General features: G+C 44.8%; 2 protein-coding genes across 9 annotated transcripts in view; one reads left to right on the plus strand and one right to left on the minus strand.

The window, feature by feature from the left end:
• Positions 1–4,281, plus strand: part of PPL (periplakin) — a 46,251-nt gene extending 41,970 nt beyond the window's left edge. The window contains exon 22 of one of the 2 annotated variants that reach the window (XM_028509177.2): positions 763–4,281. In XM_028509177.2, the coding sequence (XP_028364978.1) occupies positions 763–3,426 (2,664 nt within the window). In that variant the 3' untranslated portion in view covers positions 3,427–4,281. The remainder of the gene's footprint in view (positions 1–762) is intronic. The other variant, XM_036020958.1, reaches the window with a different exon arrangement.
• A 176-nt stretch (positions 4,282–4,457) lies between these two features.
• Positions 4,458–20,462, minus strand: part of UBN1 (ubinuclein 1) — a 58,095-nt gene continuing 42,090 nt past the window's right edge. For 5 of the 7 annotated variants that reach the window (XM_036020963.1, XM_036020961.1, XM_036020959.1 and 2 more), the window contains 6 exons: positions 12,718–12,768; positions 12,580–12,622; positions 10,196–11,416; positions 8,911–9,154; positions 8,541–8,630; positions 4,458–6,577 (listed from right to left, as the gene is read on the minus strand). In XM_036020963.1, the coding sequence (XP_035876856.1) occupies positions 6,528–6,577; positions 8,541–8,630; positions 8,911–9,154; positions 10,196–11,416; positions 12,580–12,622; positions 12,718–12,768 (1,699 nt within the window). In that variant the 3' untranslated portion in view covers positions 4,458–6,527. The remainder of the gene's footprint in view (positions 6,578–8,540; positions 8,631–8,910; positions 9,155–10,195; positions 11,417–12,579; positions 12,623–12,717; positions 12,769–20,462) is intronic. The other 2 variants (XM_036020962.1, XM_036020964.1) reach the window with 1 other exon arrangement.

Raw genomic sequence — 20,462 nt, forward strand, 5'->3', positions numbered from 1 at the left:
GATACATACCCTTCTAGCAATAGTACAGGACCAGAGGTGGAAAACTATGATTTCACTTCACACTTTAATACATTTTAAAAATATTTTACCAGATGCCTGTAAAAAAAAAAAAAACCCTAAATTAGTTGTTTCACTTTTTTTTAAAAGCCTGACCTAAGGATATGTTTAACTGATTTGGGAGAGAAAGTTTGGGCAGGGGTAGAGAGAGACACATTGATGTGAGAGAGAAACATCCATCAGTTGCCATATGCACCCTGACTGAGAATCAAAGCTGCAATCTAGGTATATGCCCTGGCCAGGGATCAAACCCGTGACCCTTCAGTGTACAGGGTGATGTTCCAACCAAGTCAGCCACCTGGCCAGGGCTGTTTTACCATTTAAAAAAATATTTTTTGTAAGTTTATTTTTTAAAAGATTTTATTTCTTTTTAGAGAGGGGAAGGGAGGGAGAAAAAGAGAGAGAGAAACATCAATGTGTGGTTGCTTCTTGTGCACCCCTAACTGGGGTCCTGGCCCGCAACCCAGGCTTGTGCCCTAAACTGGGAATCAAACCTGCAACCCTTTGGTTCACAGTCCCATTGAGCCACACCAGCCTGGGCTGTTTTACCATTTTTAAACGTAACCCTAGAACTCCTGTGAACCCAGTATATAGGGTCCCTTACAGATCACAGGACCACCAGTCTGACCTGTTCACAAGTGACCAGGTGGCAACAGACCATGTGGAGAGTCTGGCTTTAACCATGCACTGTCTTCTCCTTCTCAGCAGCCAGAGATAGGAGTGACCCATGAGACCCAGCAAGGGAACAAGCTGGGCTCCGGAGTAGAGGAGACGTGGAAGATTCAGAAGGAACTGGATGAGGAGACTGAGCGGAGGCAGCAGCTGGAGAATGAGGTCAGGAGTGCCCAGGAAGAAATCCAGATTCTGCAGAATCAGAATCCCCAGGAAGCAGTGGTAAGGAAGGAGGTGCTGAAGAAGGTTCCAGACCCTGAACTTGAGGAGAGCTTCCAGCAGATGCAGCGGACCCTGACAGAGGAGCAGCACAAAAACCAGCTGCTCCAGGAGGAGCTGGAGGCGCTGCAGCTGCGGCTACGTGCCCTGGAGCAGGAGACCAGGAATGGGGGACAGGAGTATATAGTCAAAGAGGTCCTGCGCATTGAGCCAGACAGATCCCAGGCAGATGAGGTCCTGAAACTGAGGGAGGAGCTGGAGGAGCTGAGGCGGCAGAAGGGCACCCGGGAAGCAGAGGCGGTCCTCCTGCAGCAGCGCATTGCAGCCCTGGCTGAGGAGAAGAGCCATGCACGGGAGAAGGTCACTGAGAAGGAGGTGGTGAAACTGCAGAATGACCCCCAGCTGGAGGCCGAATACCGGCAGCTGCAGGAGGACCAGCAGAGGGAGAGCAAGCGCAGGGAGAAGCAGGAGGAGGAGCTGAGCTTCCTGCAGGACAAGCTGAAGAGACTAGAGAAGGAGAGAGCCATGGCTGAGGGGAAGGTCACCGTCAAGGAGGTGCTCAAGGTGGAAAAGGACATGGCAGCTGAGAGGGAGGCTGGCGACCTAAAACGCCAGTATGAGGATGAGGCTGCCAAGGCTCGAGCCCACCAGAGGGAGAAGAGTGAGCTGCTCCGAAAGATTTGGGCCTTGGAAGAGGAAAACGCCAAAGTGGTGGTACAGGAGAAGGTGCGGGAGATCGTCCGGCCAGACCCCAAGGCAGAGAGTGAAGTGGCCAACCTCCGCCTGGAACTTGTGGAGCAGGAGCGCAAGTACCGGGGTGCCGAGGAACAGCTCAAGAGCTACCAGGGCGAGCTGGAGGCACTGAGGAGGCGGGGTCCCCAGGTGGAAGTCAAAGAAGTGACAAAAGAAGTCATTAAGTATAAGACTGACCCTGAGATGGAGAAAGAGCTTCAGAGGCTCCGGGAGGAGATTGTGGACAAGACCAGACTCATTGAAAGGTGTGATTTAGAGATCTACCAGCTGAAGCAAGAGATTCAGTCCCTGAAAGACACTAAACCCCAGGTACAGACCAAGGAGGTAGTCCAGGAGATCCTCCAGTTCCAGGAAGACCCCCAAACCAAAGAGGAAGTAGAGTCATTGAGGGCCAGACTATCAGAGGAACAGAAAAAGCAAGTGGATCTGGAAAGGGAGAGGGCTTCCCAACAGGAGAAAATCAAACAGAAGGAGGAGGAGCTTTCCCAGGTGAAAGAAAAGGTGGTCCAACAGGAGGTCGTCAGGTATGAGGAGGAGCCAGGCTTGCGAGCTGAAGTGGATGCCTTCACGGAGAGCATTGACGTGGAGCTCCGGCAGATTGACCACCTCCGAGGGGAGCTGAGGCGGCTACAGCGTAGACGGGCGGAGCTGGAGCGCCAGCTGGAAGAGCTGGAGCGTGAGCGGCAGGCTCGCAGAGAGGCAGAGCTGGAGGTACAGCGGCTAAAGCAACGGCTTGCTGACCTGGAGAAGGAGGAGGGGGAAGCCCGAGAGAAAGTGACCCTCAAGCAGAAAGTGGTGCTGCAGCAGGACCCCCAGCAGGCCCGGGAGCACTCCCTACTCAAACTCCAGCTGGAGGAAGAAAGGCACCGGCGGCAGGTCCTGGAGAGCGAGCTTGAAACCCTGAAGCAGCAGCTCCTCAACCTGGAGAAAATGGAGGTCAAGGAAAAGGTGGTCTTCTCAGAAAGCATCCAGGTGGAGAAAGGTGACACTGAACAAGAAATTCAGAAGCTTAAGAGCAGCCTGGAGGAGGAGAGCCGGGGCAAGAGAGAACTGGACGCGGAGGTGAGCCGGCTGGAAGCCAAGCTGTCAGAGCTGGAGTTCCACAACTCCAAGTCATCCAAAGAGCTGGACTTTCTTAGAGAAGAAAACCACAAACTACAGCTAGAGCGGCAAAACCTGGAGCTGGAGACCCGGAGGCTGCAATCAGAAATTGAAATGGCAGCAATGGAAACACGAGACCTAAGAAACATGACCACAGTGGACTCTGGGACAAACCTCGACTCCAAACTGTGGTCCCTGGAGAGAGAACTGGAAGACCTCAAGAGACTCTCCAAAGACAAAGATCTTGAGATCGATGAACTGCAGAAGCGCCTGGGCTCCGTGGCCGTCAAGAGGGAGCAGAGGGAGAACCATCTGCGGCGCTCTATCGTGGTCATCGACCCTGACACAGGCCGGGAGCTGTCCCCAGAAGAAGCCCATCGGGCTGGCCTCATAGACTGGAACATGTTTGTGAAACTCAGAAGTCAGGAGTGTGACTGGGAGGAAATATCAGTCAAGGGTCCCAATGGGGAGTCTTCTGTAATCCATGACAGGAAGTCTGGCAAGAAGTTCTCCATTGAAGAGGCCTTACAGAACGGAAGGCTGACAACTGCTCAGTATGACCGCTATGTCAACAAGGATATGTCCATCCAAGAGCTTGCTGTCTTGGTGTCTGGACAGAAGTAGGCACAGGCTTGCCTTTGGTCTTCTTGGAAGTTGACACTGGCTCTCTCCTACCCTACAACCTACCCCTAGTGTCTTCTCCCTGGCCCTGTGCAGGCTCCTAGTCCATGAGGAGCTTAGTGTGCCACCCACACCCTCTCTGCCAAACTACTCGGTGCAGCTCATGTACAAGAGGAATGGGCACTGGCTGCACCATCATTCAACCCAGGTGAGAGACCTGCTTCATCCTCCAATGATTCAAAATCACAAAGCCCTTCTTTTCTCTCCCTCTTCCTTACACACTCCTATCAACAGACCCTTTGTGTGACACCTGGAAGCAATCTGAATACTACTAAAGCACAAGACAACTGATGCAGACAAGCCACTCCATGCAGCACTGGCCTTTGCACACCATTTGGAGAAACTCTTTCCCCACACCCTTCCATTCATCAAAGGACTGGGTCCCTTGGGACTGCCAACCTGCACTCACACCCCTCCAAGAGTTTGGCTGACAGCCTACTTTCCATCAGACTTCTAATGGTGAGACAGATCCGGGATCTGTGCCAGAGAGGATGCAAAGAAACCAGCACAGTGTCTGGCCCTCTATTAGCCAGACTATCCCAGAAAAATGCACCATTAGAGACTGTTCTCTGGTTCTGAAATTAAAGTGGTTTCACAGTGGACTGTGTTGCTGGTAGCCTTAGCTTCAGTGCCTTACAGATCTTGCTTATTCTCTAACTGGTACATAGGTGTGCTACATAGTTGATTTTTTACCAAACAAATTTCGGGTTCTCTGTATCTGTATTACGTAAGAAAATGGAAAGTAATAGGGAACTCCACTTATAGCACAAAAATAAACACCTGGTGGCTTGACTCTAATTTCATGCTAAATGTGTTTCTTCCTCTTTTGCATGTGTGGTTTATTACCCCTATTCCTTCTTGACTTTCAGCCAAAATGGATATCCTATGTAGATATTTACCAGTGCTAATCACAGTTCTTATGGGAGTAAGAATTATTAGCAAATACGGTAAAGAGAAAAGAAGGAGAAACAATGTATTGGAAACCTTGAAACAATTTATTAAGTTGCTTTATACAAGATTAACAATTTCCACACCACCCCCTAACACCAACCCAGTGGCTGCACCAAAGCCACAGCCCCTTTCACACCTAAGAAACAGCTGCACCAAGGAAAGCCCTGCAGCACCGCAGCCCCCAGGCCCGGAGCCCGCTCTGCCTGTAGATCTGCCTTGCCATGGCTAAGTCATTCACTCTTTCATTACCACAAATAAAGCATAAACAAGAAAAAGAAATCTCCCCATCAAAGAAACATTTCCCTGAGGCAAGAGGCATCACTAGATTCCTACAAATGAGGGTATTCTGCTCCAGCTGCACACTCAATGGTATGTGGGGAAGAGGGGGCACTGCAAGGGGGAACCCGGTGACACGGGCAGAAAAGGAGCTCAGGGGTGGTCTCTGCACTGCTCTGAGCTCAGCAATACAAATCTCTTCTTTGGCTCTTTTGCTACTTCCTAAGACTATCCTGTAAACAAACTGGAAATCCAAGTTGCAAAAAGTATACATAATAAAGGGATAAGGAACCCATGTAGCCCCATGTGAAACACGTGTTGGTTCTTATGTAGTAAGTCAGAGCAGAGGCCTTGCTCCCCAGACACCAGGCAAACCTCAGCGTGAAGCATTGAGTACTGGGCCCTGGGTGTCAGGAACTAAAAGAGCTGCCCGTGTCTCTACATAGCTATGCATTCTGAGAAGGCTATTTACTCTCAAAAACACTTGAAATCACTTAGCTGGAGCAGTCAGTTCAGACTTGCCTTACGGCACAGACTTCACAGGACAGGCAAATGCCCTAAAACTCCTTGTGAAGCAGCCAATGGTTAAATGGGAACACCATAATGACTTGGGAGCTCCAGAGTTGTCTTAGTCTGTCTCTGACACACTCTCCAATTCCGTGGTGAATCACCCTGAAGTCAGGCATAGTCCCACTGCCTGGAGAGCGCTAGGACTTCAAGGCCATCTATATAGCAGATGCTCCACAAAGGCCCATACCTGCAGCTCTGCCTGAGAATGATTTTTAAATAAAATAAACTGGAATGTCTGTCTGTAACTTGTAACCCCTCATATCCTCAACCTCAAAGAGATAAAGGACGCCTTTGGGGCTCTGCAGCCCACCTGATGAACTCTGGAAAAAACAAACAGGGTCCCTGGCTGAATTGGGACCTAGGATTTGGAGTCCCAGGTGACCTTTAAGTCAGGACGGCACAGGTTATGATGAGCAATAATAAAAACCTCAAATAAACTGGCTATGTCTTAAGTACAGACATCTTTTAAAAAGGTCTTCATCTGAGATCCACTCAGAGGGCCAAGTGTACGTGTGTCTAGTTCTGCTCCACCATAAAGGCACTGGAATTAGGTCTTCCATATGACATGCGAAAATATGACGTGTGAAGAACAGTCCCATTCTATCCAATGCATTTAATGGTAATGATGAAAACTGAGCTAAAAATAAGTGTCTTTAAAAATCCTATCACAATTGTTGAATCTACAAAGGTCTTTTCTCTGAAAGAGCTTCATTGTCATGTTTAGAGGATAAACTGGCCCCCGCGATGAGCACACACTAGGTGTTCTGAGTAATTTTCCCAACTGTGGCATTAGCTTGGGTTTTTGTCCACTGAGCACACAGTCTGAGGATGGAATGGAAAACATGACATCCAGGGACCCTAGTGTGGCCAAAAGGAGCCCCTGACCAGTAGGGTGCCATGAGGTACTCTGACCAAATGCCAGGGGATTGGGCAGATTTACAACACAGGTGTGCCAACTGCTCAGTCCTGCCACCAGAGTTCCATACATGACCCAGTACACTCCCCAACCTAGAGCTGCCCCTCCAACGATTGTCCACAACAAAGCCACGAGGCCCGGATCACCAGGCCAGTCAGTACCTCTGGAGAAGCACGATGCTGCTCCCCTAACTGAAGGCACGTCACAAATGCCAAGAGACGTTCCACTTAGCACTCACGCCTTCTCCAGAAGAAAACCAATCGGCAGAGCACACTGATTATCCAGTTTCAGAGACCTACTAGTTCAGCTTTCAGCCTTTCCTCTGAAGAGGTCACAATTTCCGTGGAACACTGGGCCCTTTCCCATGAAGCTGAGAAGCATCTGAAAAAGAATAAGCAAAAACAACATAAATCTTTCAGGATCTCTGATTCCCTTAAGGCAGTAGTAACCAAACCTCAAGGAGATCACCTTAAACAGCAAGAGCCTCTGTACATTCAGTATTCTGAGGTTCAAATGAGCCAAAAATACTTGACAAAGGTGATCTGAGTATGTCGTTACTTGTAGCAGCCTGCAGACCCTCTGCACCATGAAGGCAGCTGCTCACTAAGTGCTGTGTTCACAGACAGCACCTCTGCTATGCAATGTGGGCCTACAACTATGTAGTCAAGAACTTGGCTACAACTACCCTCCTGTGACAAACCGGCCTTCCATGATGAGGTTTGACAGTCATACTGAACTCAAGGAGCAATCAGCATTCTGACCATCAAAAGACCCTCTGTTTCTATAAAGACAAGTTCAAAGTCACTAGCATTTTGAGTCCACATAGAAAACAAAGCAAGGCAGAAACAAGCCACACAATTAAAATGCCCAGACAGCTTCTCATTACAACTACTCATGGAATCCTACAGCCTGAAGAATGTCTAGAGGAGAGAAGAAGAACCTACTCAGTTAGCCTGTTTTAGCAATAGATGCTTTTCTGTTAGCATCTTAATGTCCAGAGGGAAAACAGGAAAGAAACGGTAAAGAAAGCACTTTTCCCTTTTGTGTTGAAAATACCACAGGCTCGACAGTCATCTTTCCAATGGCTCTTTAATTATCATTTCAGTTTGAAAGGGTGACATACCTGAAAGCAAGCAGAGGCAGTGCAATCTCTTTTTGAAAAACCACAAGCCCTCTCCCAGGAAGCTCTGCAACCCCTACATTATAACCTCAGCTACAGCAGCAACCAGTTTGCGTGAGTCCACTACATTTTACTGTTTCTCCAGTGGAAAATGGAGTTAACTATTGATACAGGCTTTGCTCTCAGTTTCTCTGAAAACTAACAATTCCATATTGGAGATTTACAATCTACTCATGCACCCAAATGGCCTCTGGCATTCACTATAAATGGATCAGCCTAGGACATGGAGGCCAGGGACCCAGAGCAAATCTGGAAGAGACAGACCAGAGCTCTCAGTACAGGAGGTCTCGGCATGCCCAGCTGGACGATTCCCCATCTTACTCCTACCAGGGACCAATCTGCCAGGGTGGCTCCAGGCTCAGCTTCCTAAAGAATGGCTCTCCCTGACCAGTGTGACCCCTGGTCATTTCTGGAGCAGGTCTAGAATTGTAATGCAATAGGCCAAAACCAAGATTCCTGAGGCTCTACACCAGCATTCCATTAGCTGTATTTAATAATCAGGTCCCAGGACAGGGTGAGGCCAGTCGCTGATGACAAAGGTGCCAGCTTCTCACAGGTATAAACCTAGGGCTCATACAGGGTCCCTTTCGGAAAAGCCACTGCTCTCACAGAGGAAAAGCAGGAAGCAAAAAAAGGAAACACTGCCCCAACTCCTGTTGTGCCCCCAACTCTCTTTTACATCTGAACTGAATTGACAGCTGCTCTTCTCTTGGATATACACTTACATCAGAGGTAAAAGTCCCTCCTGAAAACCCTGCCACTGTGACCTCTCACTACTACTTGGACTTCCCTTTCATTTCAACTAAGTTTACAGAGCCTTCTGTTGGCTGGTATCAGCTGGAAGGCGTAGCAGCTTGAATTTAAAGGCCTGTAGTACCCCAATGGCTGAGGATTCCTCTGCCTCACACACAGGTCACCATGACTTCCTCCATGATAACATGGGACAAGGCTGACCCAGTGACAGGGAACCAGGGGAAATCACAAAGTGGAAGAAGCCTGTGTTATTCTCAGTACCCACAGAGCCACGGCCTCAAACGACAAACCAAGACAACACATGACAACAAGGTGAAGACACTGGAATCTTTGGCAGCCGACAAGGCATCTACTGGGTGGAGAGGGGAATGGTGCACAGTGTGCATAGCACTCCAACCACCTGGCAATTACCTGGCAGACTCTGCGGGACGTGAGTGGACACGGCAGCATGTGGGAGAGGTGCTGCGTGGGGCGGGCTGGAGTGCAAACCAGCCAGGAGACCTGAGAGAAAACAGGAAGGGAGAAAAGAACAAAACACACACATTGAAGACAGGAACAGAAAAGCAGCCTCGGCAGTCCAGAGCTCCAGATGGCCTACTGGCCTGCCCTGGGTAAAAGCCCCTGAAGAGGGGCTCAGCACGATCCCCAACAATGTTACCCATAGCCACACACCAGACACACACAGAAACCTGGTACATGACAACAGAACTCACTGGTCACAGCAGAATTCCTGGGGCACCTTCTGTGCCTCCAGCATGAGGAGAAGGGGACAAGCACTTACTGTGACTGAGGCCATGATGAAATGTTCCAGGGGCAGGGCCCGTGACAATGGCATCCTTGGAGACCCCTGCTTTGGCAGAGGAGTCGGCGCTAAAGGAAAGCATATGGAGAGGAAACGGGGAAATGATCCCCAGGGAGTTCGAGTTCACAGCCCCAGGCAGCTTTGGGCTGCCTGTCTTGTAGGATGAGGACAGAAGATTTAAGGGCGATGAGCTGGTCAGCAGCACAGTCCCACTCGTTCCTTTCTGGGAAGTAAACACAGAAAAGGGTCAGAGCTTCAGCCTGTCCACGGCCTGCTCACAAACCAAACCTGCTAATGCACAGGGCAAGGACATGCACACAAATGTCGGCTGCCCCTTACGCAAGCACTCTAGTCTGCATCCCCAAAGAAGAAAGACAAAAGTCTCTAAACTGTCCTGGTAAAGTGAACACCAGGACTCAGTGTTCACTTTATAAAATAGGATATCAAATACACTTCCATTACGCAACAAAGAAAGGGAAGAATACCATATATAGACATCCACAAATGTAGGTATATTGAAATATGTGTATGTGTATATTTATAAAAATAAAACACACACATTTGTATTCATTGTAATAACACAAAGGTATTAATCTTTGTTTTTAGAAAGAAACATAAAAACCCTTGCTGGGTGGAACACAGCAGAAGCAAGTGAGACCTTACTGAACATACCTTTCTATAGTTTTATCTTTGCAACCAGTCATTTTATATATTGAAAAATGAAAAGATCCTTTTCCTATTTCCCTAACCTGCATCCAAAATTCTGAAGTTCCCACAGGCAACCCCCACCAACTAATGGACTCCATCAGATGGCCTCTTTATGAATTGCAGATTCCTTCAAAACCCAATGAAGAGAATAACTTTCAGAAGTTACTCATCTTCCTATGGCATGAACATCTCCACATAATGATCTGATAGGCAGTGTTATTTTTACTGACTTTTTTGGAGAGACAGACAGGTAGGAAACTATAAAAGGAAAGTTCTGTGGCTCTTTTTGTACCCCCACCCCTACCCCCTCAGATTCATAGCCTCCCTGCAAACACCACGCTGACCAGTTCTCACCCTCCTAAGAAGTTTCAGGCTCTCTTGGGATTTTTACCAACAGGACAGATAAGACCAGAAAACAAGAAGTCCAGTCTTTCTGATTTCTGGGCTTACTGTTCCTACCACACCTTCAATGTCAGTTCTCACTGTCTGACCAGGGCAAGGCTGGTAGCCTTGCCTGCAAGACCCGTGGGGGCAGCTGCTATACCCAGACACTCACTGGCAAGGAGGTAGAAGATGTCACGCTGCTAGCTGCACTGGGCTTCAGGGAGGAGGTCAGTAACTTGGCCACTCCCTGCGTCCCACCACTAGAATCTCCATTTGGACCACCGGGAGGGGCCACCAGGGTCAGCTTCTGGGAAACAGGTGGTTTTTTCACTGCAGAGCCTGGGACAGGTCGGCTGGCAGGCTGTCCTGTAGAGGGAGGCTGTGCACTGGGGAGTAGATTCCCGGAAGTGGAGCTCTGGACTGGTGTTCCTCCAGAGGAAGAAGTGCCAGAAGAAATCCCGTGTTTAGAGATAGAGCCGGCAAAGGGACTATTCTTGTAAGATGACCCTGAAGAGCTGGCTGAGTGCTGTTTTGATGGATGGCTCAGGGCAGCAGAGGACAAGGTTGGGGCCTTATGAGAACTGCTGCTGGAGGCTGGTGTGCCTCCTGACGAGGCTGGTGTGGAGGAATGGAAGCTCTGGCCTTTGGCTGCTGTCTTCACGAGCTGGAGGAGGGAACGATGACTCTGTGGGGAGGAAGGCTTTGGGCCCTGGAGCTTATTGACAAATGGAGCTGGGGGTGTGAAACTCTTTTGCTGCTGAGTGCCTGCATGAAAGACTCTTACTTGGGGGCCAGGCACGGGAGCTGCTGCCTGGGGTGCATGAGACGTCCGTGGCAAACCATGGTGTTTTGCTTTGGACTGGTGCCCTTCTGGCAGGCTCTTGCTCAGGGAAGCCTGACAGGAGAGCTCTTTGTAGCCAGAACTCTCTGGTTTTTTCTCCTGAGAGGATTGCCCCAGTGCCAGAGCCTGTTCAGCCAGAAAATTGAGGGGTGACTGCAGAGAGCTAGAGGGTGGTGGGGCAGAAGGGCTAGCCTTCGGGAAGTTCCTTTTTTCTTCCGTACATAAAACACCTGCAACTTTCTCTGCAGGTGCTTTTGAGGCTGTAGGCAGTGTGAACTCAGAGCTCCCACTTGCTCTGCTGTTCAGCACAGTCAGTTCCTTGGACACAGCCTCCAAGGAGGAGGCTGAATTATGGATCATGTCTCCATCCAATGAGTCTTCTAGGCTGGCAGAAGCAGGATTTGCAAGGTTGCCCAGTGCCTGGGATGGCAGCTCCCTGTTTGCAGCTCCAGTGCTCAGGCCTCCTCCCAGGTGTTCTGAAGGCAAAGCCAGAGGGCCGCCAATCTGGCCAGATGGGATGGAAACCTTTTTATCAGGCTTAGTAGATGATTCCTAAAGGAAAGCAGAAATGCTGATGTTTAGAAATGTCCAAAGATGCCAACACTGACCCTGTTGTGAGAATGTAAGCATGAGAACACCACAAGGTCCCAAAATTAGGCCCTCCTATACAATCACAAACAAGGGGAAAGAGAGTAGGTGGCAGGCCTACGTGGACTTGAACAAGTCCAGCTGGCTGGAGCTGGGCTTACCCAAGCATGCTCTGGTGCTAAGTCCACAGACAACCAACAGAGAACCTCTTCTTTTTTCTGTTTCTGAAAAAATGCAAGACTTGAGCAGACACTCTCCCTATTGGCACTCACATTTCTCAGAATGCCCCTTAGCTATAATCACAAAGTGATACACAGCAGGAAACTACCTTGAATTAGTTTCCTTTTCCTCCTTGGTTTTCCCTAGCACCTGTTTCCTCAGGGTTTCAAAAGAAAAGTCCTTTCATGGGAGTAGGAATGGGGTCTTTTGCATCACTCCTACACCCCAAGTGCTAAATGCAGTATGTCTCAGACATTGTAGAAGCTCAACAGATACTTAGGAATAAACAATTTGCACAGCTTATTCTCCCAGGTTGTTCTGTCATGGTTAAGAGCATTATAAAGCCTCAGGAACTAGTAAAAATTTAGTAAAACAGCAATTTCTACTACATTGAGGGGTTTCTGAAATACCTATGATCATTTTCAGTCTCTATTTTCTAATTATTGTACTTTCTTTCATTTCTGCTAGGTAAACTCAAAAAAGCCATCTGTCCTTTCTGCTGTAGCTATAGACTAACCTGAACTATGCTAGGAGTGTATTCTTCCATAAAAAGGTCATCACAGTATAGTACCCTCACATAAACAGGGGCTTTTCACTCCTCAGAAGCCTGTCAGGAAGACCTCATTTAACCCCACAACAGCCTGGGGAAATGGCCAGGTGGGTACTGCTCCCTAGAACTGAAGATGGAGGGTACTCAGTGGCCTGGCTCAGGTCTGTCCTGACAACCCGAGGCCCCTCTGGTGGGCCTGGCCTGCCTCTTGGTACAGCCTCAAGAGTGCCATCCTGAAGAGCTGTCACCCAGACCAGCAAAGCTCAATGAGCTGCCATAGTCATTCATTTAAGGTTTCATGAGCATGGCTAGAAAAAGATGAGAACAGATGGCATATGATCCAAGCAGACTGACTTACCTTCACCTTGATTTTGGAAGGAGCTATTACTTTCTTCTTGGCCCTGTACAAAATGAACACAGTAAAGGTTTAGAGGAGATGCATCAAGAAGATAAAAATGACAGTAGTCTTGAGAAATAAAAACAATGAGACACTCACAGGATTGATGTCAGGTGCCCATGGCCTCTTCTGCTCTCCTTAAACAGAGTCCTAAAACAAACATAGAACACTTGGCAGTTTGCATAAACTCCCTGAAAGCAGGGACTCTGCATCTAGAGCTTCCAACCATCCCTGGTACTCAGTACCTACTACTCACTAAATGTCAGAGCACTACTTACTTCACTGCTGGTGAGAGGATCAAAAGTGGCAGTGCTGGCCACCTGAAAGCCAAGAGTCTAGGATTTGTTAAAACAACAACAACAACAACAAAAAAAAAAACACAAAAACACTATGGCTCTGCACCCAAATTTCTCACAGTGATTTTTCTCTGTGAAAAATCATAAAAGGCAAGAGTGCTTTCCATATTGCTGATTTTCATTCCTTCCAAGAGTCAAATGTGTACTGACCCACAGCATGTCTCTTTCCAGAGAATCTCAACAAAATTATCTTTATGCCCTTCCCTTCATACCTTCAAGAGTCCAATCTGTAAGGAGAGATCAATTCCAACTACAAATGGAATACTGAAACAAGAAAAGACTCCATGATTTGTTCAACCTACAGAAGACTCAAGCCCAATCAAGAACACTGGCTCCAGCAGAGGATTCTGGGAGATGGCAGAGCAGGAAGCACCAGAATTAACCCTCTCCCCATCTGGACACCAATTTCACAGGCAAGAACCAATTTTGGAACTCTAGAGCCTGTTCAAAGCTTACAACTTCCAGGAGAACGCTTGGATGGATAAATTATGGGTTAATTGCAGGTGATTTCAGCTCTTAGCACAGCAGCAGTTATCCATCCCCTAACCCCATAGTAGGCAACTGTGCACCAATCCCCAGATGTGGCCTGCACACAACTTGTAGGATCTAGGGTGGGCAAAAGAACCCTATCCTACAAATATCTGGGATCTGTGTTCTAATTATTGATTGCTGCTTCTGACCACAGAGGACAGCCATTGTTTCTCTTCTTGCCATTGCTGCAAACCCCTGCACCTTTGGTTTAAGTGACTCCTAGGAAATTTAAAGGGCCAGTGCCCTTTTCTTAACTTCTTCATTTTTCGACTTTCCTGTTTTGAAGTGAAGCATTAAAGACTAGGCCATTCAAAACCACTGCATATATGGGTAAAATTAGGAAGTAACTATGTGTGCCCTAGAAAGTCTCAGAAAAGACCTACGAAAACATTAAATTTACACCTCAGGCTGAACCTCAGCACATAGACAGTCTAAAAAATAAACAACCAAAAATAATAATAACAACAGAAGAAATCCCTGAGGAGGGGGAATTTAATTTCCAGAGTTACCACCTTATTCAATTTAAATGTCTAGTGTTCTACAAAAATAACCACAAGGAATACAAAGAAACGGAAAAATGCAACCCAAAGAAAAATAAATAAAATTAATAGAAACTGTCCCTGAAAAAGATCAAATGACAACTATATCAGACAAACACTTTAAAATATTTGTCTTAAAGGAACCCAAAGAACTAAAGGAAGAGGTGGAGAAAATCAAGAAAATTATGTGTGAAGAAATGAAAATATCAATGAAGAGATAGAAATCCTAAAAAGAAACAAAAAATAATAATTCTGGAGTTGAAAACTATTAATAACTGCAATGAAAAATTCACAAAGGGTTTCAAAGGCATATGTGAGCAGGCAGAAAAAAGCAGTGAACTTGAAGATGGAAGAATGAGAATTATCAAGTCTGAGAAACCAAAAGAAAAAAAAAATGGAGAAAAGCAAGCAGAGACTAAGGGACCTGTGGGACATAATTGAGCAGACCGGCATGGACACCACACATTAAAGAAGCCCCAGAAGGAGGAGAGAAAGAGAAGGAGCAGGAAGAATAGTGAAGAAATAATGGCCAAAAACTTCCAAAATGTGATGAAAAATATGAATAGAAATATCCAATAAGGCTTCTGGTAAAAATAGCTGAGTAGGGAAACACTGTAGTTGCCTACTTCTACAACCACATCAAAATTCTGACTGAACTACAGAGCACCCATCATGTACAGTCCCTGCAGTCTAGCTGAACAGGAGTGCTACAGCTCAACAACATACAAGGACAGACAAAAATACCTGAAATATATTTTTTTAAAATTGTGTATTTATTTTTACATGTTTAAACTTCAGTCACCTTCAAAGCACTCTCCATTTGATGCAACACTTCTACCAAGACATTTTTTCCACTGCTCAAAACAGTTTTTGAACTCATCAGTTTTGATGCCTTTTTAGTGCTTCTGCTGTTTTTTTTGTTTTATCTTTTCCACATCAGCAAAATATTTCTTTGAAAACTTTCTTCATCTGTAGAAGCGAAAAAAGTTGCTTGGGGCAAAATTGGACAAATAAGTAAGGTGGGGCATAGGGGTCATGCTGTTTTTGGTCAAAAACTGCTGGACACTCAGCCATGTGTGGGCAGGTGCACTCGTAAATCACCCATCATGAAATGGGCAAACGTGATGAAAGAGTCTTCAAAAAAAATTCAATGAAGCCGAATGCAGCCTCTCATAGCAATGCCAGCTGGTACACTGATACAAATGGGTTCCCAGAACACTGAACTATCAGGGAAAGCCTGTAATGCAAGGGGCCCACCCTCCAGAAGATAATGCACATTGGGCCATATTGAGACTGGTAAGAGAGACACAGCTGCCAAATGGGTTGGTCCCACATCCACGTGTAATGTTTAAAAATCTAGAGGGATATCTTGGCTATAGCAGTCTCCCCTAAAAAGCAAGGAGTCCCACCCTGCACTAAGATCCCCAGACCAGAGTTCCAATGCCAGGATAGAAGTCCCCAAACTTCTGGCTGTGAAAACCAGCAGATTTGGGGTTAAGTAAGACAGAGGGCAGCTGGAGTCCCAGGTGTTCCACTAAAACAGAGGTGTTAAACTCATTTTCACCAGGCCGCCACATAAGCCTTGTGGTTGCCTTCAAAGGGCCAAATGTAATTTTAATTCCATAACAGTTAAGGAGCAATTACATTTATTTATACAGTCCTAAAATTATTCTGGCCCTTTGAAGTCGACCATGAGGCTTATGTGGCCCCAGTGAAAATGAGTTTGATACACCTGTCTTAAAGGTTCACAAACCCTAAAGCAGCAGCATCTGGCTGCTATGTGCCCCACACCTCTTGCTAAGCAGCCCCAAGCCATACACTACCAACAGCCAACCTCAGTTCTCAGCTTTGCCCTCTCAGGCATATCCGAAATTAGCACAGTGGCAACCATCTGTAGATCACTTTGTAGCTCATACCAGATGGCCCCAGGCTGGGCACAAACAGCGACTGACCTTGGCCAACACCTTCCAAGAGACCCCAAACCAACATATCTGGTAGCCAATTTCAGACCAAACCAGAGCATCACCCAACCACCTCCACTAACAACACACTCAAAGGGTAATCTCAGCAGGCACCAGGGCTCCACTAAAGCAAATCCTGCTCCATAGGGTCACCCCTTATACAATAGTTCCTCCACTGTATTCATAGCCAGTATTCAAAACCAAACTGCTTCAGGGTCAATCCCTCCCACTAACATGACAACAGCAATCAAGACTCACAACAGGAGGGACACACAGCCCTCACAAGGGACACACCTGCTCAGGTGACTGGGAGACTGTACCACTAGGTCCCACAAGACACCTACTACATAAGGGCACTCTGCCAAGACTGGGAGATGTTACACCTCTACCCAATACACAGGAACAAACACAAGAAGGCAGCCAGAATGAGGAGACACAAAAAAAATTCCAAATGAACAAAACTTCAGAAAAAAAAGAACTAAACAAAATGGAGACAAACAATGTACTAGATGCAGAATTCAAAACACTGGTTCTGAGGATGCTGGCTGATCTCAGGGAGAACTTCAACAAGAAGACATAAAACATAAAAGTGGAGATAGAAACATTAAAAAAAATGAAAAAATACAATAACTGCAATGAAGCGTACATTAGCGGGAATCAACACAGATTAATGAAACAGATGATCAAATCAGTGCTTTGGAAGGTACAGTAACAGAAAACACCCAATCAGAACAACAAAGAGAAAAAACAATCAAAAGAAATAAGGATAGTTTAAGGAGCCACTGGGACAACATCAAGCATACCAACATTCACAACATAGGAGTGCCAGAAGTAGAAGAAAGGGAGCAAGGAACTGAAAACCTATTTGAAGAAATAATGACTGAAAACTTCCCTAATCTAGCAAAGGAAATAAGACATACAAGCCCAGAAAGCATAGCATCCCACACAAGATGAACCCAAAGGTCCACACCAAGATAGATCATAATTAAAATGCTCAAGGTTATACGCTGGTTTCTCTTCAGATCATATAAATCTTTTGTCTTTTATTAAAGTGCTAATGGTTAAAGACAAAGGGAGAATCTTAAAAACAGCAAGACAAAAGCAGTTAGTTGACTACAAGGGAGCTCTCCTAAGACTGTCAGCTATTTCTCAATAGAAACTTTGCAGGCCAGAAGGGACTGGCACAAACTATTCAAAGTGGTGAAAAGCAAGGACCTACAACCTAGATTACTCTACCCAGCAAGACTATCATTTAGAATTGAAGGACAGATAAAGAACTTCCCAGACAAGAAAAAACTAAAGGAGTTCATCATTAATAAACCAGTATTATAAGAAATATTAAAGGGACTCCTTTAAGATGAAAAAGGGGAAAAATGATAAAAAATGTGAAAATGGCAATAATTACATATCTATCAACAATTACTTTTAATGTAAATGGATTAAATGCTCTAATCAAAAGACATATGGTGGCTGAATGGAGAAGAAAATAAGACCCTTACATATGCTGCCTACTGGAGACTCACTTCAAATCAAAAGATTCACACAGACTGAAAGAAAAGGGATGGAGAAAGATATTTCATGGTAACAACAACAACAAAAAAAGCTGGGGTAGCATGCCAGAAAAAGTAGACTTGCAAGCAAAGGCTATAACAAGAGAAAAAGAAGGACACAGCAATTCTATTTCCAGGTATTTATCCAAAGAAACCTGAAACACTAAATTGAAAAGGCATAAACATCTATATATTCACTGCAGTATTATTTACAATAGCCAAGGCATGGAGGCCACCTAAGTGTCCATCAACAGATGAATGGATAAAGAAGTAGTAGTACACATATACAATGGACTACAGCTGAGTAATAACTCAGCTATAAAAAAAAAAGAATGAAATCTTGCCATATGCAACAACATGGATGGACAAAGATGATATTGTGCTGAGTAAAATAAGACAAAGACAAATATGTATGATTTCACTTGTATGTGGAATCAAAAAAACAAAATAAATGAAGAAATAAAACAACTCAGACACAGAGAACATTTTGATGGTTACTAGATGGGAGGGGGCTTGGGCAGATGGGTTAAAAAGGGGAAGGGATTAAAAGGTACAAATTGGTTGTTAACAAAATAGTCATGGGGGTGTAAAGTATAGCACAATATAGTCAGTAATATTGTAATAACTATTTGTATGCTGTCATGTAAATACTAGATTTATATGGATAATCACTTATAAGTTATAAATGTCTAATCACTATGTTGCACACTTGAAATTAATGTAATGCTGTATGTCAACTGTAATTGAAAAATCCGAAAAGCTCAAAGAACTTCAAGAAAGATGAAATCAAAGAGACCCACACTAAGACATTATAATCAAACTTCTAAAACCAGAGACAAAGAGGGAATCTTGAAACCATCAACAGGAAACTGTCACATACCATAGCGCTTCAATAAAATTAGCAGCAGCCCTGACCAGTTTGGCTTAATTGGTTGGGTGGCATCCTGCAAAGCAAAGGGTCACCAGTTCAATTCCTGGTCAGGGCATATGCCTGGATCAGAAGTTCAGTGCCTGGACAGGGCACATGTGAGAAGCAACCAATTGATGTTTCTCTCTTCACACTGATGTTTATACCTCACTCTCTCTCCCTTCCCTGCTCTCTGAAAGGAAATAAATAAAATGCTTAAAAAATAAAAACAAAAAATTATCAGATTTCTCATCAGAAACTTTGAAGGTCAAAGGACAGTGGGCTGATATATTAAAAGTACTAACAACAATACTGTCAACCAATAATCTCATATCTGGCAAAACTGTCCTTTGAAAGTGAGGGAGACATTCCCAGATAGACAAAAGCTAAAGGATTTCATAACGAAATTCCTGCCCAGCAAGAAATGCTCAAGAGAGTCCAGTAAGGTAAAATGAAGACATCAGATAGTAATTCAAACCATATGGAGAAATAAATGTAAATATACAAGCCAAAAATACTAGTATTGTAACAATGGTTTATAACAACACTTTTTTGTTTTCTACAATATTTAAGAGATCAATTCACTTAATGGGAAAAAAAACCCAATTTGTATAAAAGCTAACAGTACTGTAATTTTGGTTTGTAACTCTAACTCTTGTTTTCTGCATAATTTAAAACACTAACATATTTTCAAAAATTATTAGTTTATGATCTGGGGCACACCATGTATAAAAATGTAATTCTGTGACATCAGCAACTAAAAGAGATAGGGACCGAGCTGTAAGGGAGCAGAATTTTTCTGTGTTATTGAACTTACTGAAGTCCCTCCTGATCAGAGTTAATGAAATCAACTCTCCAATCAAAAGACATACATTGGCAGAATGGATAAAAACACAAGATCAAACCATATGCTGTCTACAAGACATTCACCTGAAATACAAAAACAAATACAGACTGAAAGTGAAAGGATGGAAAAGGATATTCCATGCAAACAGTAACCAAAAGAGAGAAGGGGTGGCTATACTGATATCAGACAAAAGACTTTAAATCAAGAAAGAATACAAGAGAAAAAGGACATTATATTCATACAAAGTTTGAGAGCAAGAAGATGTAACAATTATAAACATTCTTACAACTGACAGACCATCAAAATATCTGAAGCAAAAACTTGACAGAACAGAAAGAACAAATAGACAGTTCTACAAAAATAGTTGGAGAATTCAATACCCTCTCCTCACAAAAATGAACACAACAACCAGACAGAAAACAAAAGACACAGAGGATTTAACACAATAAACTTCCTCATTCTAACAGGTGTATATAGAACACTCCATCCAGCAAAAGAGTATATACTTTTCTCAAGTGCACATGGGACATTTTCCAGGATAGACAAGCAATCGACCAGATTCAGAGTTCAAAAGACTGGGTTATAAGGATATGCAACAAACTTAGGGAAACAACCAATAATCTCAGTGAGAACTTCAGTGAAGAAATACAAAACATAAAAGAAAGGAAAAGACCAGTTAGGAATGAAGAATATAATAACTAAAATGAAAAGTACACCAGAGGGAATAAACAGCAGATTAGATAAAGTACAGAAATGAATCAGTGATTTGGAAGGTAGCAGAAAACACCCAATTAGAAGAGCAAAAAGAAAAAACAAATAAATGAGGACAGCTTAAGAGACTTATAGGATAATATCAAGTGTACAAACATTCATACCATAGGGGTACCAGAAGAAGAGAGCAAGCAAGGAATTGAAAATCTATTTGAAAAAAATAATGACTGAAAACTTACCTAACCTGGCAAAGAAAATACACATACAAGTCTAGGAAGCATAGAGAGTCTCAAACAAGATGAACCCAAAGAGGCCCATGTAAAACACATCATAATTAAAACACCAAAGGTTAAATAAAAAGAGAATCTCAAAAGTAGCAAGAGCAAAGCAGTTAGTCATGTACAAGGGACCTCTCAATCAGACTGTCAGATGATTTCCCAAC

The sequence above is a fragment of the Phyllostomus discolor genome, chromosome 3, assembly GCF_004126475.2.
Source record: "Phyllostomus discolor isolate MPI-MPIP mPhyDis1 chromosome 3, mPhyDis1.pri.v3, whole genome shotgun sequence".
Lineage (NCBI taxonomy): Eukaryota > Metazoa > Chordata > Mammalia > Chiroptera > Phyllostomidae > Phyllostomus > Phyllostomus discolor.